At 40.7% G+C, this 21,564-nt stretch overlaps 2 protein-coding genes across 3 annotated transcripts in view; both read right to left on the bottom strand.

Moving 5' to 3' along the window:
• rnf216 (ring finger protein 216) overlaps window positions 1-13,434 on the bottom strand; it is a 29,924-nt gene extending 16,490 nt beyond the window's left edge. The window contains exons 1-10 of the mRNA XM_080446062.1: window positions 13,321-13,434; window positions 11,458-11,584; window positions 9,841-9,962; window positions 7,292-8,647; window positions 6,276-6,346; window positions 5,447-5,552; window positions 4,701-4,862; window positions 4,033-4,144; window positions 2,473-2,606; window positions 268-318 (exon numbers count right to left, since the gene is read on the bottom strand). Of these exons, the coding sequence (XP_080302188.1) occupies window positions 268-318; window positions 2,473-2,606; window positions 4,033-4,144; window positions 4,701-4,862; window positions 5,447-5,552; window positions 6,276-6,346; window positions 7,292-8,647; window positions 9,841-9,962; window positions 11,458-11,524 (2,181 nt within the window). The 5' untranslated portion in view covers window positions 11,525-11,584; window positions 13,321-13,434. The remainder of the gene's footprint in view (window positions 1-267; window positions 319-2,472; window positions 2,607-4,032; window positions 4,145-4,700; window positions 4,863-5,446; window positions 5,553-6,275; window positions 6,347-7,291; window positions 8,648-9,840; window positions 9,963-11,457; window positions 11,585-13,320) is intronic.
• Window positions 13,435-17,968: 4,534 nt separating this feature from the next.
• smurf1 (SMAD specific E3 ubiquitin protein ligase 1) overlaps window positions 17,969-21,564 on the bottom strand; it is a 29,772-nt gene continuing 26,176 nt past the window's right edge. The window contains exons 15-18 of one of the 2 annotated variants that reach the window (XM_080447233.1): window positions 20,816-20,936; window positions 20,519-20,720; window positions 19,904-19,979; window positions 17,969-19,441 (exon numbers count right to left, since the gene is read on the bottom strand). In XM_080447233.1, the coding sequence (XP_080303359.1) occupies window positions 19,342-19,441; window positions 19,904-19,979; window positions 20,519-20,720; window positions 20,816-20,936 (499 nt within the window). In that variant the 3' untranslated portion in view covers window positions 17,969-19,341. Of the gene's footprint in view, window positions 19,442-19,903; window positions 19,989-20,518; window positions 20,721-20,815; window positions 20,937-21,564 lie in introns of both variants that reach the window. The other variant, XM_080447232.1, reaches the window with a different exon arrangement.

The following is a 21,564-nucleotide window of genomic DNA, read 5'->3' on the forward strand; positions in this document are numbered from 1 at the left end:
ATTACTAAGTTAAATTTGTAATAGAAATCAGCAACATATGGGCACTTAGCAATACGTTTAAATTCAGAAACACCTCTGTTTTTGAGACATTTCATATTATTTATAGAATTTATTTCTCATTAAGAGAATGGGGAATGGGGTGTGTGACAACAGAGTGGATTGAGAGCAATACGAGCGACATCACATCAAGTACATACAAACATATAGAAACTGTGAGTGAAGTAAATTAAGCATTATAAACAGACTCTAGATTAGTTTTGGACCTACGTTTTTATATTCATCCTCATTGACCTGTAGTGCCAGCAGGAAGTCCTCGTGCTGGGGTGGGTGGGGCAAAAACAGACAGTAGGGACAGTTGAGAAAGAGAAGATAATCAACAGCATTGTTCACCCGACGATCAGAGAACATGTCATATAATGTCACATCCTTGTGACCATCATCAACAGCAGCTATTTGTTCTGTCTTTAATATTTTTTGGCTTGTTCATGCTTTATTGCAGTACAGAGAGACGGGAATTGAAGGGCAGAGAGAGAGGAGAGACATGTGATACAAGCTTGGGTGGGATTTCGACCCAGTCTTCGCACTCACTAGGAGCAGGTCTGTGCAGCAACCGGCTGAACCATTTCATATATTTTGACCTACACCTAGTGACATTTAGGAATTATTTACATATTGTTACTAAAGTTCCTACTGCAACTGATATCTGAAATATGGCAAATATTTCATTAATTAATGACTGTGCACTTGCAACGTCAACTGATGTTTAATGTAATCAGCATCAACGCTTGTTGCTGTGGTCGCTTGGTCATGTGCCTTTATAACCAGCATCTGGTGAACCTTTGCCGTAAGCACTAGCTTAGCTGTCTGCAGTCTTCTTGACTGGAGAGGTGGTGCTTAAAGGTCTTTTGAATGTGTGTTTGGTGCCAGCGCTTCTAGTGTTAAGGCATAAAGTGAGTTCCAGCTGATCATGGCAAGTCAGTGATTGGTAATTTGGCTGATGATTTCAGGGCCATTAGCAGTTAAGAATCCAACTTTCTGAATCTCCTGCAGTCTGAGCATGGCCTCTGAATGGCCTGCCTACCTTCCTTGTTGGTGACTTAGAAAGTTAATTTATGTAACAGTGTTTACGCTGTCGCTACAACGTGGACCGGTGGCTATCAACAGCCCTGGGGACGGTGGATGGAGAGCCTGTTCTCGCTAGGAAATGTGCAATGGATAGGGCTGCGGCCACTGGCCAGGCTATTAGACGCTAGGTGTGTCTTTTCCTCTCGGACACGTAGTAAGAAGTTGTAGTCTAATATTACTCTCCTCTTACCAAAAACCCTTAACTAATATAGTTGGTTTCACTATTTTGTTTAGCCTGTCATTATAGCTTTTGTATGCGTGCTCACATGCGTTTATTATTGTACTAAAATAATTTTCTTTCTATTCAAATATATTCAAATATTAGAAATAAAGCATCAACATTTGAATGGGATTATAGAGGAAAACTGACAGCACTAGTGTGTGTGTGCATAGACTGCATACCATGAAGTGTACAGAACTATCCAGCTATTCGTAAATGCATTATTAAGTTTGTGTAAATTCTTTACACTAGTTTGTTGCACCACTTAAACTTACTTAGAGGAATGTCTTAGCTAGTAAAGCATTAGTAATGTATAAATGGTTAGTAAAAAAAAACTTTGTAGCTGCATCCAATCATAAAGCAATCAACAATTAAATATAAACATGGAACTCACTGAAGCATCACACACACGCTTTAATAGAATTTGAGCAGACCACAGCCACATATTACACTTAGCTTAGCTACCTCTTTCTCTTTACTGTAATTACTTTGTTTTGTATGCATATTAGGGCTGCACACTATATTGTTTCAGCATCTACATCGCAATGTACAAAAGTGCAATAGGATGCAATTCTTTAATGAGTGCTTGGTCCGATCCTATGTTCACTTCACATAGGTGTCATGTTGAGTCAACTAGTGTTGAAATAATGTTATTTCCCCTAATCATTGCTACATGCTTTCCAAATGGAGCTTAGAAATATACAAGTTCACACAGATCTGCAGAACTCCTTTCTTTTATATTGCTATATGTTGCAGAAAACTAAAATATCTCAATGCCATATTCTTGCCAATGCCATATTCTTTCGATATTGTTCTTTAACGCATATAAATAATCAACTAAATGTAATGTAGTGATATGTAAATCTCAACTTAGTAACTACTTGCATGACAACTAACCAGCCCATGTATACTAGTTGAGGTGCGACATGCTTCAGCCAGTATCAACTTATTTCCCCACCTGCCTTCAACAAAACTCAGCCCAACTGATGATCCAACCATCATGGAAATGACATAATACTGTGAAATGGTGACAGAGCTTTGTGACAGGATATGTTGTTTGTGGCTGTATATGTGAGACAATTTTACGGTCTACTGCTTTTTTTGACCATGTGTGCTTGTGTATATACCTCTGCCCATTCCTTGGCCTTCTGCTGATAGAAGGAGAGCTCCTTCTGAACGGAGGCTTCCAGCGTTGCATAAGTCCTGAAATAACGCCGGTCGTTTTCAAGGAAGACCATTTTCTTCTCGTATTTCACTGGACCTGTCAGGAAACAAAGAGGTGAATCATGATTAATTACATTATTTTAGGTCAGTCATTACAATATATTATTAATCTTACATTCCTGTTTGCCAGAACATTCTGGTTTGGCAGGGTGATTCCACCACACTGCCAAACAGTGTCAAGAAACCCTGAAATTGAAACCACCCCAAATTGTTACATTTATTTCTCAGTTAAAATATTTGTACATGTACTATGTACCGGTACAAAGAAAAGTAGACGCCTATAAGTATATTCTGACCATACAAATGATTCCAACATCTCAAAATCTTCCTTGTGTCCTGGCAGCTGCAACCAACAACTGACACAACCCTGGGTAGGCCACGCAGCCTGTTGAAAGACCTATGCTCAGAGGAGAAACCTTTTCTAGTTGGTAGGGTCTTCCTTTACTCATCACCTCATGATTTTGGTAAAAACAAAGTATGCGTACATGATCACATTCATATAGCTTGGTTCGATTAACTATTGCAACAGCTGTGGCACTGTTTTTAATACTAAGAGAAAATAGACAGCTATGTTTAACTGATATCATGATGTGCTCAGTACTGTATGTATACATAATTCAATAAAGACATTTATGGAATACATACTGTAATTAATGCATAGCTGTTCTTTAGAATTTCACAACTCACTATCGATTGGACAATCAAATTAAGTTACTGCAAGCCTGAATCACAGGAGGCAAAGTCACAAACTCACACACTTGCAGGTGTGCAACATGGCTTAAAACACCCAAACCTTTTTGGCCACAATCAAACATGTGCGTCTTTTACGTAGGGGATAAAAGTTAGTATGTAGGCATGAGAATTTATAAACCTCCAAGAGGAAGATTTCTGTTTGTAATTTATTTTGAAAATATTTATTATGGTTCCAGATTTATAGACACAACTCATGGAGAAAAAAACAAAAAAAAAATTAACTCTCAGTGCCAATGAAATAAAAAAATATGTTCATATTGTGCCAGCAATTTTTTTTTTTCCAAAGTAAAAAAAAAGTGCTTAGGAAGCGAGATACAGCCTTTTTCAGTTTTAAGTTAAACAAAGAGTGGATGGAGCTGCAAATCTTCAGATAATGATATCTTGGGTTCTGAACATTTTTTTCCCAAAATAAAAAAATAATTATAATAAAATAAAATAAAATGAACTCAGGATTTTTCGTTCTGGCACTGAGGGCATTCAGAAAAAACTCTGGATAACTCGGGGCTTGGCACTGAGAGAGTTAACAAAACAAAAAAAAATGGCAGCTCTTTCCGTAAAGGTTACTTTGTTGACATTATTCTAGCCTATACTGTTCAGACTCTACAGGCAACTATGCGTGCACTGTGAGTGGAATGTACTGTATACAAGGCAGAGTGGTTAGATTATCAGGGCGTGTATGCACTTAAGAGTAAATGATACAGTGCATTTACCATGCGCAAACTGGAAATCCACGAAGCAGCGTTCAGAGGAAGTTCTACTCCGTCGCCTCTTTCCTGAGGGGTCGCCTGATTCCTGCCATTTCTTCAGAGCTTCACATAAGGCCTGCAGATAGGTAATTATAAAACCAGTCAGACAGGGAACAATGGAAGTGATTGCAAGCAGCGTCAGAGGTGTCAACATTGCAAAGGGCCAAAATGTATCCATAAAGATTGTAGCATATTTGTCACCATTTGTTATTTGGCTACATCAATATTGTACATGGTTATTTATTTGTTACCGTTCTATTGCTGCACGCTATGATGTACACATTTGCTGCTATTTTTTAAACTCATGTACATACCTGTTACTACATATGCAATATATATATATATACACACTGCAATTATGTTTTCCCCTCTACTCATATCAGAAACATTTGATTATTTGACCCGTTTCTATCCTTGTTTTTCCTTGGTCTTTCCATCTCTATTCTTCCTGTTGGAGCACCAAGGACATACCAGAACTTAGCAAAAAGGATAGTGAGTTCACTATATTAGTACACTCATATAGTGATTACGTACATGTAAGGGTTTGAGAAAGAGGAGAATAGATTGACAACAATGGAGAGACAAAAGGGGAGGCGAGGGCATAATATCATGTTCTATGCAAGCAGTGGCACCTTGCGTGTGATTGCATAATGTCCCTTGAGGGCATTGAGAGCCCATTTGATGTCCTGACAGCTGAGCATCCTGAAGTCTGCCATCAGCAGGTCCACAGCCTGCATCATGGCCTCTGGTCCCACTGTCCCCAGCTTGTTGTAGTCAAACAGGTCCTCAGTCACCTGTAGGGACAGAAATACCAGTACAGTGAGAGCATGAAGAGGGGCGAGATGTGCTGTAACAACACAGGTCCTGAGACCTGAACCCACAGTGGGATCTTCCACAGCCAAGACAAGAAATTGCAGTGATTTAAAACTTTAGACATTACATGGTTCACCCATGATACTAAGCTTATTACATTCTCTGTCATTCTGATCAATTACACCTTACCAAATTGTTTGGTAGAAAAAACATGAGTTGACCAAGCAGCAGCAGGGGTTTATGTATGCACAAGCCAGAAACAATGGAATGGTGAGGGGAGGGGTGTATTTCCTCTCTTTGCATCATGCGTGTGTATGCAAGGGGCTACAATCACAAACTGCAGTTGGAGTGATTATGAATTAATGTTAAATTACTGTCGAGTTCTTGTGTAGTGGTGGGAAAAACAGTTCATTTCGGTGAACGAACGATTTCGTTCACGGCAAAGATTCGTTCAAATGATTCGTTCACGTTCTCGTTCAGTAGCGCTTCCGGTCCCGGGCGGAGCGTATACTTATTCACCTACAGACACACACACACACACACACACCTCCCCCCCTATCCCTACCGGTGTCTGTGTTTCTCCAGACTCTAGCAGGATGCTGGTGGGAACTGCTATAGCTGCTGCCGCTCTCCTGGGATACGCAGGGTTCTCCAACAGTGCATTACAAATACTAGAAACAACAGACACACACACACAATGTAAAAATACACAGACATACAAACATTTACATAAAACGGTAAAATCCTCAGTGTTCATTTATCCATTTGTAATTTTGAGTGCAATCAAATCCAACCCTTACATGTGGTTGTATGTATAAACTCTGAGAGTTAAACTAACACTGAGGATTCTGTGTTGATACCATAGACTGTATAAAAGAGATGGACAAAGTCACACTCCCAGACTCTAAAGACCGTAAATGAAGCCTATTTTTCAACGATTTCAAATCCGCCATCTTTAAAATATACAAAAAAGCGGAAATCAAAATGAATGCTATTAGTTGGGTAGCTTGTCAATCAAATCATCCCACCCCTCCTAGAGCATAACCTACTTTATAATCAATTTAAAATAAATGAGACCATAATTTACCAAAACGCATATCATGATGATTGAAAGAAGACTTTAAACTAGCGACTGGAAGCATATAGTATTTATGACAATGTTTATTAAGGTAAAAAAAAAGTCTAAAGTTTGGCAAAAACCCACCCACTTGCATTGAGAGAAATTCTTTCTGACACCAGCAGGGGTAAAACAGTGAAACTACAGGCCATTCATATGAACTGTCTGTCACTTGAACTCAGGAAGCTGCACCCTTGGTTGATACGGACCATAACCCTGTATTGTCTAATCACAGTCTTTAATTAAGTCATGTAGGAGGAAAGTAAATGCTTCTTACACATTCAGGTCATTGTTTTGTTGGACCAGTTCTGCTACATAGGCTTCCTGGGCATCAGGGAATAAATCCAACTGGACCGGACACACAGAGGAGAGCACATGGATAGGGACAGAGACAGAAGAGGAGAAAGAGAGAGACATTTACACCAACAGTTAAACCATTGGTTCAGGAACTTCCAGAGGTCCTTGAGGGGGTTCCCAGCTAAATTAGGAAGAGTTTAAACATTTTAAGTCTTACCCATTAATGTTTTCGGCTATTTGCAAAAAATTGAAAATAGCACAAAATGTTTTAAAATGTCCACTGGGTTAAACGTCTCTTGCTAGGCACTTGTCTTGTTCATGAGATTGAACTGTGAGAAATATATTATGTCTCTTTGTGATTGCTGTGTTTAAGGGACATATACCATTACCAAGTACAGTCAAATCCTCAGTGACCATTTAATTCTGAGTAAGGGACAGATTTAATAAGCCACATTTCCAGAAAACATTTCTGTAATACAAGGCACCCAAATCGCAAATGTTTTCAGGAGTTTATATACTTTATATGTGACTCCTTAGCATAGCAATAGTCACGCATATTCAAGTGATATTTTTCTGTTAATTTATTTACAACAATACTAAATGTAGCATTTTTTAATAGGGCGAACCGATGCCCTATTTTTGGGTCGGATGCTGATCCCGGTTTTGGAGAAACATAAGCCACCGATTACCGACGTTTTGACCGATTTGTCAAACTGCAACATTTTCATCATCAATTTCAAAACTTGAAGACTTGATTAAAGTTTCTATTTGAGAACAATTTCTATTTGCAATATCACTTTTATTTAACCACTTAAACCCTATTCAAACCTTTTCAAAAATAGCCCATCTACAAGCTCACAACTGCTTTTTCCCTCATCTTATATGCCCAAAATAGGGACACCGGGTTCAAAGTGATTTAAAGAAATCGGGACACATCGGCTGCATAATTGCAGATCCCGATGTTGACAAAAAAGTGAAATAATGACCAGTACTCACCACCTCAGTTATCAAAGCTCTAATATGAGGTTGATACTCAGGCCTCTCTGGTCTGTTTCCCTCTCGTGGCACAGAGGGACCAGGCCTGGCATCCTCTGCTGGGGCTGGAGGAGGCATCACAAACAGGCCAGGGGCTGGGTTGGCCCCTTCTGGGTTCGGGGCCGGAGCTGGGACCGGGGCTGGTGCTGGAGCCAGAATGAGACTCGCCTCTCTCAGAAAGGGTGGTCTGTGGTGGGGGATTGATGCTGGCTGCGCAAGGGGTACAGGGGGATTGGGGATGGGGTTAGGCACCCTGGCATTGGGGTTAGGGGCTGGGGGAACCTGATTAGGCTCAGCCATAGGCTGAAGGTTGGGGTTGGCCCCTCCTGGCGCTGCTTGGCTGCCCAAGGTGATCCGGTGACCTGCCTCTGGTTGTCCCAGTCTTTCTGGAGCTGCAGCTATCAGTACGGCAGGTGGGATTGTCTCTCTCACCTCGGGTTTTGGTGGTTTGGAGGTTTTTTTTGGTGCTATGAGCGGATATTGGGTTTGTGTCTGGGCTGGAGTTGTGGGGGTGCGTTCTTCCAGTTTTGGCTGACGGATGAGATTCCTCAATGGACGATGTGTACCCATGGACACACTTGACTGGGTCTGTTTGGATGTACCGGGCTGAGGGTCCATCTGAGTGTGTGTGCGTGTATGAGCAGATGAAGCACTAGGTTGCGGGTTATCCTGCGAGGGTTTATGAGTGTTACTAGTACTGGCGATGGCTTGTGTTGGCCCGTCAACGGGGATTGCCGGGAAAAAAGTGCCTGTGTGGGAAACTACGCTGGAATAGGGCTTGCAAGCAAGTAGAGGTACTTGCCTGGGACTTGCTTGGGACTGTGTATGTGTGTGTGTTGACGTGCTTGGTTGTGGCTGTGCCTTTCCGGATGTGCTAGGTTGCGGGTGCGGTGGATCTGGAACTTGTGTATGTTGTCGAGATGGAGCAGGGATGGCCTTGGCATCTCTGGAGGTAGACGGGGCAAAGGTACTTGTCCTCATTTGGGTGTACGAAGTTGTGAGTGTTGAAGCACTGGGCTGCAGCTGTGTGTATATGGAAGGTTTTGGCTGAGACTGTGAATGTGTTGAAGAGCCAGCTTGAGGCTCTCTGTTTCCATTTGTGCTAGACTGCGGTGTTGGAGAAGTCGCAGTTCTTATGAGCAGTCTTGCTGAGATGGCGTGGCCCTTGGCATCTCTGGAGGTAGACGGGGCAGCTTCAAGGTACCTGGACAGAGTTTCTGAGGCTGCCGTACTTTGAGCCGCGACTTGGATTGGTTTGGCTGGTGACCCAATCCATGTTGCTGCTGGGCGAATCACCTGTCTTCGTGGAGGTAGCGCCTGACACAGAAATGAACCAAACAAACATACAATGATAAACAGGAAATTTAATTTTTGTCCCACCAGCCAGTGGCTGGCAGATAGCCGAATGGTACCAAATATGATTTTACAGACAAATATGGCAAAAAAGTGATGAAGGCACTTTACATAAAATGCAAACACATTTGGGGCCAATACCAATAAACCCCCTGTAAAAAAACTAAAATAGGATTTATAATACAGAAATGTCAACCTTCTGAAAAAAATGTTCATTTAAGCACCAAATACTACTACACTAATTAATGCCTCCTCCAGGCACAGAATCCAAGATGCTTGACGTCTAGAGTGAAGTTTGCATAGTCAGTAAAGTTTTGGGGTGCCATTGTTATCTGCTGGTGTTGGTCCACTATATTTATCAGGTTCCGAGTTAATGCAGCCATTCACCAGCAGATTTTAAGAGCACTTCATGCTTCCGTCTGCTGACAAGATGCAGTTTTTCTTTTCCAGCAGGACTTGGCACCTCTCCACAGTGCTAAAACTACTACTAGTAACTAGTAACCATATTACTGTGCTAGATTGGCCAGCCAACTCTCTTGGCTGACATGAACCCCATAGTGAATCTATGACTATGGGGTTCTGTCAAGAGGAAGATGAGACACAGGAACCAACAATGCAGAGTGTGTAATAGTGTATATATCTCAGTCTATGTATGTAATGTATGTATGTATAGACCCCTTAACAGACAACGTCACACTGATAAGAAGAACCAGTATGTGCGAGCAGGCCGGTACCAAATGAAACCCATTCTGTCATGTCTTGCTAGGACGCGCCTCACTAGCCAACACACAAGAGGAGGTTGAATGAACTGAAACCAGCAGACCCCGAAACAATCTGTTGGGAATTGATTGCATGAAACAATCAACTGTGCGTCCAGTCTCAATGTTGATAAACAAATAATTGGTCTATACAGATGTGCCATGAGGCGTGCTTTTTCAAAAGGAAATGCAAGACTCCAGGGGTAGGGCCCGACAAGCTCAGTGCTTCTCCGTATCCCTTTTTCGGACACTTCGACAAAATAAAACAATGGCGATTAACGAAATGTATTTCACCATTTATGTTATGCGACCAATAACCACAAATAAAAATGAACTGAATCATGTTATTGAAACCTAAGAATGGTAATGATGGCTTATACTGAAGCCAAAGACACTCACCTCCAGTATGCTGACGTCATCGTCGTCTGGAACCAAAACAGGACTGCCAGGTACCAGAGTCACCGGCTCCTCATCAGAGTCGTCAGAAATGGTGATGAGCTCCCTCCGACGTGATCGACGGCCTAAAAGCAAACATCATATATATGTATGTATATGTTACAGTATGATTGGAGAACCAGTACGATTGAAGAAAGCGCGCTCGTTTTTACCACCCACCCAGCACTAGAGGGAGCCACAAGCCAGGCTTGTGCACAAACATATATGGCCACACACACACACACACACACACGCACGCGCACACACACGCGCACGCGCTCATGCTTTTTTTGGTTTATTGAAAGCAGGACTGTTTAGATACTTTTATTGTGTTCTGGCTTTTGTTTTACTTTCTCCCTGACACACACACACACACACACAGTGATCCATGAAAAGAACTATTCTGTCCCTATCGGTTTACAAATCAAACGGCGCTGAGTCGACTAGTGGAGCATCGGCCGGTCAGCGCGGGCACTCGCGCCTGGAGGCGCGAGGGCGCGCTTCCTCGGCCTCAAGCTCCACTAAGTCGGCGCGCCGTGCGTGTGAACGCGTGTTCAGCGTTCCCCTCATAGATATTATGGTTCCCCTAGCGTAGCTTCCTGGTTGCTATGTGGGGGGGAACAACAAAAGACAGGTCTCCGTCGGCGCATCAAAGCCCCGCCTCTCCGCGCTCTCCTTCTCCTCCTCGGAGGAGGAGGAGAAGGAGAGGAGGAGAGGACGGGACGGTTTATTACGCGAGGAGGAGGCTCCTCTTCCTCGCGAGCCTCGCGTAATAAACCCCCGCCTCGCAGCGCCGTCCTCCTTCTCCTCCTCGCGAGCCTCGCTAATAAACCCTGTCTCGAAAAGCCCCGCCTCGCCCCGAAGGAGCCCCGTGCCTAAAAACGAGCGCTCTGTCTTCAATCGTACTGGTTCTCCAAACGTACTGTGACATATATACTTCATGTCTGTACTATGTATGTATGAAAACACTATGCAAGTGCACATACTGCACAATGAGAGAGCATGTGATGGTCTTATGTTCATTCATTTAACCAGGTAAAACGAGTTAACAGATTCTTAATTACAACCATGGTCTGGAAAAAGACAAGGCCTCTTAAAAACGAGGGAAGATAGGGGCTTACATTCAACATTCAGGTTAAAAAAACGATAAACACCACAATATAATAAAACACATTAAAAAAAGAACACAATCAAATAAAAACAGTAAAACAGAAAATGTAAGCCACGCATTACTGCAGAGACCAGATAAGACAACAAATAAACAGGGCTAACAGTCTGAAGGACAGCAGGTCCACAGGTGTTGCGTACATATGACATTCACATGAACCCTACTGGGTCTATTCTCTGGGGCAAACATTCAGCAAAAATAGCAGATCCACAAGCTCATTGTAGAGCAGCTTTTTTTGGCGAAGAGATTTGGTGTAGAGGGGAAAAGGAGCGGCCTATTATAGACCCCTGGTGGACAATGGTCAATACTGGTTAGTTAATATAGCATTAAGTAATTACCTATATAGCGTTCCAGTGGTTAATAAGTGCGTTTGTGATCGTTTTGGTTATAATGAACAGATTAAGTGGTCTTACCATGACTGCGATGAACGTTGAAGCTTCCCAAGTGAATAACGTCATTGTCACCACCTCCTTCTGCCATTGTGATACTAAATTAACAGGATCACGGTCACTACAGCCACAGCTCAAAGATCACCAACATCTGTTCCACACACACACACACACAGTTGACACCAGGAAATACAGTCAAAAAAAATTATTCAAGAATCATCATTAATCATTTTACCGTTAGATACATTTTCAATTAAATGCTAAATTCAAATCAGATTCATTATTTCACTGTGTAGCAAGTTAATGTATTAATATGTAGCATAATGTAAATAGACAGCAGGTTGATGGTGCCAGGCCAGCTCTCCATTATTGTGAGTGGTTGAATCTCAGAGGCACGTTTCTATACTCGTGTATATTCCCTTGAGCAGAAAAAACTTCACAGGACTTCGATGTAAAAAGAATCACAAAACGATTTATTCCAAAAAATGTGTTCCCTGGTTACAGAAGTGATCTAAAAGCAAGTTCTCAAACAAAAAGATATACTACGGTCAAAACACTGTCGCTCTGACCTTGTCTTGAGCATCAACTGAATCTGCACAGCCATGCACACACAAGTGATAGAAATCTTAAAGGACGACTTCACCACTTTTGAACATATCTTCATATAATAGGTCCTCACTAATGCTCATGATAAAATGGTACAATTTTTTTCTAATCAGTCTGTGTCTCAGAGGAGGGCTGTAGACAGTTCAGAAACCCGTCTACCAGTGACATCATCGATGGGGAATCCAAGCTAATAGAAACTGCAGGCTTTTTATTCCTGGAAAGTTGCAATGCAATAATAGATCCCATCGTTCTCGCCTTAATACAAATCTGAATATATGTTTTAATCTTTTTGGGGAAAAGAATCCTGCCTAACGATGATGTCACTGGTAGACGGGTTTCTGGACTGTCCACAGCCCTCCTATGAGATACAGACCAAGTAGAAATTTTTTAAATCATTTTATCATGAGCATTAGTGAGGACCTATTATATGAAGATATGTTGAAAAGTGGTGAAGTCGCCCTTTAATCAGCACTGCCCTGGGCACACTCAGGTGTTAGCAATCTCAATCAGCACTGCCCTGGGAACACCCAGGTGTTAGCAATTGTCAATTCAATTCCGAGCTACACAACCTGAGCGCTCTTCTTAAAGCTACAGTAACAGCATTAATTTTAACCTAAAGAACCTCATCATGAATGAAACAAATCATGAACTATTTTGACCTTTTTAACTTAGCTTATTTAACAATCATATACTTCGATATACATGAACTGTTTAGGCAAAAATACGAATCACAAAAATAAGCAGTTATTAATATAATAAACACAACATTGGAACTTCGCTCCCACAATTATGTTTGTTTAGTGTAAAACCAGGAGAAATGACAGTAGTCATCTCGTCATGTTATCTTCTCCTCTCCAAGTTCCTATTAGCTTTCTCTTTGTTTCACTTTCCACTCATGTCTCCATAGCCTTCCAGTTAATACTCTAAATGGAGCTAGTAGCGCTACCAAACTTTGCACCTTTTGCCTTGACTTACAAGCTAGCGTTAGCTACCTCATCGTGTATTTTGTGCAGTGCTTTAATACCTAATCTAGATGGAGTTAGGTTAACTGTCACCACGCTAAAACATTTTAACAACAAACCTGACAAACACGACAGAAATGTATCATTTCCACCAGGAAAAACAGTCGAAAGGAGAAGTCGCGAGATGTTGTTAGCTTAGCCGAGCAACTAGCAAACAGTGCGACTTGTGTGTGAATATCTGGCCAGCAGTCGATCAGCTCGTCCCTGTATAGAGCCAAATGTCGTTATATATATGATGTCCTGCTAAAGTATACTGTACCTCGGATTCACAATGTAGACAGTCTCGTCTAGAACGTATTGTTTTGCGGTTGATTACTGACTGACCAGCGGGAATAAACTGCCAAAACAAGACTGACTGTTGACGTCACACGCACGACGTTACGTACAGAAACACAGTTGCATTCTGGGAGTTGTATTCATAAGAATTTGTGAATGGAACGCTCCTTAAACGTAGCCTGGTAAACCCTCCCTCCGGAAATCTCTGGAATCAAATGGAAATGAGATTTCCGGAGGGAGGGTTTACCAGGCTACCTTAAACGTGTCCCTTTTTAAAATATGCACCAGCACCACAGATTAATCTGATAACATGTGGTTGTTGTTTTTTGTATGTGTAAATGGAACTCTATTTTAGAGCTAATCAGTTTCGTTTTGGCTAGTTTTTCCAAAATGTAAAAATATTTATATATCTATTTGAAAAAATATCTTCAGTTATGTCAAGTATACATGATTAAACATGCTTGAACAACAATTAATGCCTAATATTTCCAGTAGCTGGGAGGGAATTATAAAAAAAAATCATAAAGATTGGGCAGGTTTTTGATTTTTTTTTTGTATGGTATTAGGTATGGGGCAATCTGGGAACCCATCGGCAAAAAAAGAAGAAGAATTCTGAATCTCTCTTGAAAGATTAGGATTAGGTATGGGCAAAAACCATTGCAAACAAGTTGGGATGGCCTGTTTGCAGAAACTCCAACGTTAGACGGGTCAGTATATGGTTGAACCCCCAAATAATTCACAGACAATATTTTTTCAATGGATTATATTACTATTGGACATGCTAAATTAGCATAAAAAAAAATCTAGGAAAATCGAACTTCTGGAAAGGCATCATTTTCAAGATGGAGTCCGCAATTGCTGCAGGGAGTTTAAAACGGCTTTATCTCAATTAACCTAGAAAGGTGGTTTTAGTGTCGGTTTTAGCTAGGGCTCAAGGAATGCAACTGAATCTGTAAAATTGCCATGAGTTAATAATGTATTGCCAAATCCAAGAAGGCATCCCAAATTGATGTCCCATTCATTCTACTAAATTATGCACAAATTATGCAAAAACAACGAATACATATATATATATATATATATATATATTTTTTTTTTAAATGAACACAATAGCTCACATTAAATGTAGTCAAGTATCAAAATGGTAAACATTTTTGGAAGCATATATACTATATCTATAACTTACTTGTGAAATTACTTAAATAACCACAAAGTCGTCAATGAATCCAGGTTTACCAGTCCAGTATAGGCACTTGTGTTACAGTCACTATTCATCGTCATCTTTTGACTCCAACAGAAGAAACTTATGTGGAATTGTCACATTTCTGAAGTTGACACAGTCCACAGACAATAGTAGGCGACATGGTAGTTCATATCTTATTCAAGAGCAGCAAATTGTCTTGCAGGCAGTGGAGCAGCAGATACAACTAATGGTCTTCAAGAGACTGTCTGCAGCAGCATTCATTCTATACAGTAAGTGGGATGAATCGATCCACCCCTCATTGTATTCATAGTATATACCATATTATTTTTGCCAACACATAAAATCTGAGAAGTCGTGTCCAAACTACAAAGTGCAAAGTTGATGGTAATTTTAAAGTGTATGACATTACCAAGCATTTAAAAGAAATCCTCAGAAATGTTGTGTTCTCACACAAAAAAACAGAGGGTCCCTGGTTCGATTCCCAGCCCACGCTATGTGTCGAGGTGTCCATGAGCAAGACACCCTAAAAAGAAGAAACCCCAACAGCTCCGCCCTGAGCTCTCATTAGAACCATCTGAGGGTTAGTGTGTGGAACTTGCAGGATAATCGACTCGTCCCACTTAATGTATGTCAAGAATGAATGTAGCTCCATAAAGAACCTCTCACTCCGCTATACAGCAAAGAACCTCTCACTCCGCTATACAGCTCCGAGATGAGGTTCTATGTCGTTACCTTACAGAATCGGGTGAACGTCCGCCAAGGCTCCGCTGTTTACCCTTTTGTATACGTCGTATCCCAAAACTAATGGTAGATTCCAAGCCGCACGGATGTTTAAAGTTTGGTTCGGCGCATAACATTTTAGGAACGGAGCGAAACTACCCGTTTAAATCGCTTATTTAGTCAGCCTGTGGCCATGTTTCCCATTCAACCCGGAAAACCCCCCTACGTCCGCTGCCAGTACTGCTCCCGGTTTGGCTACAATGGGAAACATGGCCACAGGCTGACTGAATAAGCGATTTAAACGTGTAGTTTCGCTCCGTTCCTAAAATTTTATGCGCCGAACCAAACTTTAAACATCCGTGCGGCTTGGAATCTACCATTAGTTTTGGGATACGACGTATACAAAAGGGTAAACAGCGGAGCCTTGGCGGACGTTCACCCGATTCTGGAAGGTAACGACATAGAACCTCATCTCGGAGCTGTATAGCGGAGTGAGAGGTTCTTTATGGAGCTAGAATGAATGCTGCTGCAGACAGTCTCTTGAAGGCTATTCATTAACTCCTGCAAGACAATCCGATGCTTGTAGAAGAAATGGACTACCATGTCTGTGGACTGTGTCAACACGTTTCTTCCAGATGAATAGTGAATGTATAGCGCAAGGGCCTATAATGGGCTGGTAAACCTGGCTTACTGGATCACTTGACAACTTTATGGTTATTTAAGTAATTTTGTAAGAAAGTAATTGGTAGTATATGCTTTAAAAAATGGTTACCATTTTAATAAATGGTGCATTTATGTAGCGCTTTCATTCAAAGCGCTTTACATAGATTGTGCACATTACATTCACCCATTCACACACACATGGCGGAGGAAACCATGCAAGGCAGCAACTTGCTCATCGGGAGCAATTAGGGGTTCAGCGTCTTTCAGCGTCTTGTTCAAGGACACTTTGACACTAACTCTGGGGGAGCGCCCCAGCCCGGGATCGAACTGGGAACCTTGCGGTTTCCAGTTCACTCTACCCGGCCACTCTACCCCTGAGCCCTGACTACCTTAAATGTGAACTATTGTTCATTTCCAATAAAAACGGCATCTTGACGCCTTTCAGCAGTTAGATTTTCCTAGATTTGTAATGCTATTTAGCATGCCCAATAGTAACAGAATCCATGGAAAATCTTTTGTATCTTTTGTAAAAGAGTTTCTGCAAACAGACCACTAGGGGGCCAGCCCAACTTATTTGTGATGGTTTTTGAAAACCTTATGCCCATACCTAACACCATGCCAAAAATCAAAAACTTTGATCCCAGCTACAGTAATTTTGGGCATATAAACAAGAAGTTGAAGGGTAAAGTCTGATAATGATGTACCGTGCATGTTCAAATCATGTGTAGTATACTGTACATGATTTGAAGTATACATTTTATACTTTACATTACTTAAGACCATTTTCCAAATTTCTTTTTTACATTTAAGAAAAAATAGACAATTTAGCGTCAAGGTGCCCAGTCCTACACAAACTCAAAACTAACCTAAAAGAATTCCTGTCCTTCAAAAATATTCCTTTAACACCTTGATAGTAGAATCCTATTCCCCCGTCCCCACCCATCTTTTCACTGTAAATATACCTTATCATTCTACTGAGCTTTATTCCAATATGTTTTGTATTGTATTTGTATTGAATTGTAATGCATGTATTACTGATTAATTGAGTATATGGACCACAATGGAAACAAGCCCCATGGGGCTTTTTGTGCTATCCTTTTAGCATAACCTAATTGACTGTACTACCTGTAGACTAGAGGTGTGGAATTTAATCGATTCCAAGACTCATCACGTTAAAGCACTTTATAAATAAAAAAGGATGTATTTAACTGCTTGTATCAATCATGTTAATAAAGTATTCAATCAATACATCATACCTGTGTCCGTTTAGGTCATTTACTTTTCACCTTACAATGGAATTATGGTCATATTCTAAAAATGTCGTTCTGCTTATATCAGCATTAATGTCTCTTCTGGCATATTTGAACATGTTTTAACAGTTCCTTATTCATATATTCCATATGTTGAGACTGATTGGCGAACCAGGGCCATTGTGTCTTCTTAACATCTATCAGTTCCTTACGATTGTACACATTTGGACATACATGCACGTCGCACACACACACAAATTGTTAATATTGGCTAAGCTAGAGTGAGACACCACAGGTTAATATTAAGGACATTGCCCTTTTAAAATAACATACAAATTAAGGAAAATATCTTCAATTTAGTTTCTTTTAATATAATCTTATTTACATTGAATTTTTTCATAAATGTTTAGTACATAGTAAGTTACAATACTCTTGCATCCATTACACAATAAACTCAGAACCTAGAAAATGTAGATCGCAATGATACTGCAAAACAGTCATTTTCAACCTACAGCGCATCCCAACGCGTTCCACGGCATTTATTCAACATTTAGGTTTTGATTTCATTCATTTCTCTGGAGGCTTGAGGACTGTCAAAGAGATCTTTGTTCATTCACGGTGGTCTCCAGATGAAAATGCCTACAAGAGGAACCTTTAATCCCCACCCAATCCTTGAGCCAACAGTCAAGAGGAGAAAGATAGGGGAAGGAAATGACAGGGAGAACAAAATGGAGAGAACCATCATAGGCACAAAAAAAAAGGGGGGTGGGAGATGGCGGATGGAGAAACGTATAAAAAGTCTGGAGATTTTATTGCATATTTTACACTCTTATGTTTAATTTATACTCCGTCTTATGGTGAAGTCGCTTGCCAAAAATTGCAGATCTATAAGCTCACAAGCTCTGCAAAATGGTAGATCTGATATCTTTGTTGCACAACTCGATCATACGATGAAGTATAAATCAGGCGTTACTCTTTCTCTCTCGCTCTCTCTCAAACACTCACTCATACACACACACACACACCCAGAGGAATTACAGCACCTCTGGGCTCATTTCATCCATCCATTCGGCTCATATAGAACAATATGTTATATGAAGCTCTTGTCACTCTCAGGTTTGGGGAAGGGGGTAATTCACTTTCAGTTCAATTACTGTAATGTGGAAATTCTAAATTAAAACATACAATTCAACTTCAGACCCCAACAATAAGAGTTTTCGCCCAATTTCATTTTTAGGTTGCTACAAAATCCACTTCCTAAATTGGCTGAATTAAAAGTGAATGTGCTTCCTGTATTGAATTGAAAATGAATTGACCCTTGAACCACGGTGGGGCAAAAAGATGAAGAGATTAGTGTGGGCTCTCTGTGGAGCATATAGCAGCATGGTCAGTAATCACTTAGTAATAAATAATAATAAAATCAGACATTAACGATCAATATCAGAGTGGATCAGAGTGGTTGCAGGTACAAACTGAAGAGGCAAAAAGTTACAAAAAACAGGAACAGGCTCATTTGATCATTTTTACAAAGAATAACCAGGTGCCATGCGTAACACAAACACACTCTCACACAGATGTAGATACAATCTCACACTCTCGCTCTCTCACATGCACACATGTCTGCACACACACGTTCGGATAAACAACAGTGGTTAAACACGAAGCATGAGTACAAGTCAATTAATCCGCTCGTCAGACAGAAAGGCAATCAGTCGTCTGTCTTTTCTGCTCAGACATGCTGATTGGGAGATCTCTGCTCACAGGCTCGTATGTGATTGGCTGATTCTGTCTGGAGCTCGAGTGTTGATTGGAGTATCATCAGAAAAGTCATTGTTGCAGTTGGTGTTCTGAAGAATGACATCATAGCTTGTTAAAACTGAAGGATAAAAATGCTCTTCTTCAAAACATCTGAAAAAAAAAAATCTAAAATACTTCTGTTTTTTTCTTTCTTTTTAGTTTTTTCTCTTGCTGGCCCTCCCCATGTTAACGCCCAACAGTTTGGCGGTAAAGAGGCGGCAAATGTATTTTGTGTGTGTCCACGTCCTCTTCGGTTGTGTCTGGCCTCTGTGTCTCTATACCTTGTGTGTTTAAAAGGTCACAAAGTGGTGTGTAGGTGTGAGCATGAGTGCGAGTATAACGTGTCTGTCTGTCCGTTTATGTGGATTGATCACTCCACAGCGAAGCCGCAGGTCTCCTCCACTGCTGTTAGGAGTTTCTCGTAGAGCTTCTCGTACGACTCGTATGGAGGGACGTCTATCCTGTTAAAACTGTTAGAGATGAAGGCAGAAGGACAAAGAAAGACAAACCTGTTACTTGTGGTACGACGATAAAAACCCAATGATTGTTGCCAATTATGCTTTATGATAGGGCTGGGCAATATGCCTTTGACCTATGACTTTGCCTCGATTACAATTAATGAATAATACAAAAAATATATATAGTGAAAATAACAGATCTTCATGCTCACAATTCGTCATGATGCGAAGTATGAATACAGGGTTAGGTATTCAACTAAGAGATTAGATATTTTTTGGGTTGATTCGTTGATATATAAAATAAATAGAAAACGTACTTTGATTATTCAATTGTAAGTCGGTTATTGGTTCAAAATATCGGTTTCGATATATTTTCGGTTAATTGCCCAGCTCTACTTTGTGATCAGTGACATCACTCCAACCAGACAGGTTTACATTCATTTATCGTTGGTGCACGTCTGTCTGTGTCTTTACCATGTGTGTGCCTTGGGTAGGTTGTCCGTGTTGGCATCTATCAAATGGATGGTGAAGAGCCTTGGTCCTGCGGAACCTGTAGAACCTTACACACATACATTCTAGTTATCACGGTTCTATGATGATACACCTGTAGAACTTTACACAAACATTCTAGTTTTCATTGTTCTATAATGATTGCACTAAGCTCCCAATGTGTTCTCCCAATTTACCTGAAGGGCATGTAGATAATGACAATATTTATAAAACACAGTAAAATCCTCAATGTCAATTTTACAATTTGTAACTCTCAGAGTACCAAAGTGACCTGTATTAACACTTCCTGTTTATTACCATTTCCTTTGAGAGCATTTGTAATAACTAATGTGTTGATAAAAACATTCCAATGTCTAATTGGGCTGTAGGGAGCTTTTTAGAATGTATATTGAATATACTTTGGCATGGTATGTGAATATTGTCCAACTCCCAGCATTACCCATGTGAATGTACTAGGTTCTACTGTACTACTACTACTCCACAGTCTGCATAAGTGATGATTACACACGGCAATATACTTAAGCAGCAAGAAAAACAAAACAAAGAATCATGTAGGCTCCATGTCGGTGCGTGACCCACCCTGCAGTGCCTTGAACCCCTGTAACGGGACCCTGGTGGAGCCGGTGACAAATTGCAGCAGGCGTCCCCTCCTCTCCTCGCTGAAGGCCTCCACAGCCTGCCAGAACCACCGCACCACATTACTGTCACACGTACAGTGCTTGAGCCGCGTGTTGGCCTTCCAGTCGGCCAGGTCTATCTTCCCCAAGCCACCGATGATTAACTGGATGTGGGAGAAGGAGGAGGTTAAAAATGAGAGCAAAAAATTGAGATCCCCATCAAGACTATAGGTTGATCCGTCAAAGGCACACTGCATACCTCCAACTCTTTGTGGTCGAAGGGTTTGAGCAAGTGCTGTGGGATGAGTTCACTGAAGCCTTTCTGCAGTGCCAGGAACTGGGCCTCGATTCCACGCATAAACCTCCAGTTCACATAAAGTCTGAGAGGAAACAAACAAACATACATACATATCAGATAAGCATAACTAATATTGATTCCTGGGGGGGAAATCCAGGTGTCATAGCATCAACAGCCGTCAAAAGTCAATAGAAAAACCAAGATGCATAGTAATAAATAATGGCCCTAAATACTTGAACTGGATCTCTGAAGTGAACATATGTACAGTATATGACTAAAAATGAATATAAAATAAATATATGAATATACATCTATATCTATACATGTATCGGCAGTAAATATATGTGCAGTCTATAAACAATAAGAATACAGGTGGATATATGCATGGCCAATTAACAATACTGAGTATATGAATGAATATATAAAAAGTACAGTCTATCAACAATTAATACGTATATAAGGATGGATATGTGTCAGTGTATCAACTTAATATGAGAATGAATATACGTATACAGTGAGAATCTGGATGAATATATTTACTATCTATCAACAGTCTATGAGTGAATATAAGAACAGTTATCCTAAACAGTTATCTATCAAATTTCAGCAATATATACATCCTAGTGGTCCATGCAGGTGTCAGTAGTCAAAGGTCAGTAACAGATACCTGTATCAATAAATACAATAAGTCTGTAAATGCATGCAAAACT

This window comes from Gymnoscopelus braueri (assembly GCF_963280865.1).
Source record: "Gymnoscopelus braueri genome assembly, chromosome: 13".
NCBI classification, from domain to species: Eukaryota; Metazoa; Chordata; class Actinopteri; order Myctophiformes; family Myctophidae; genus Gymnoscopelus; species Gymnoscopelus braueri.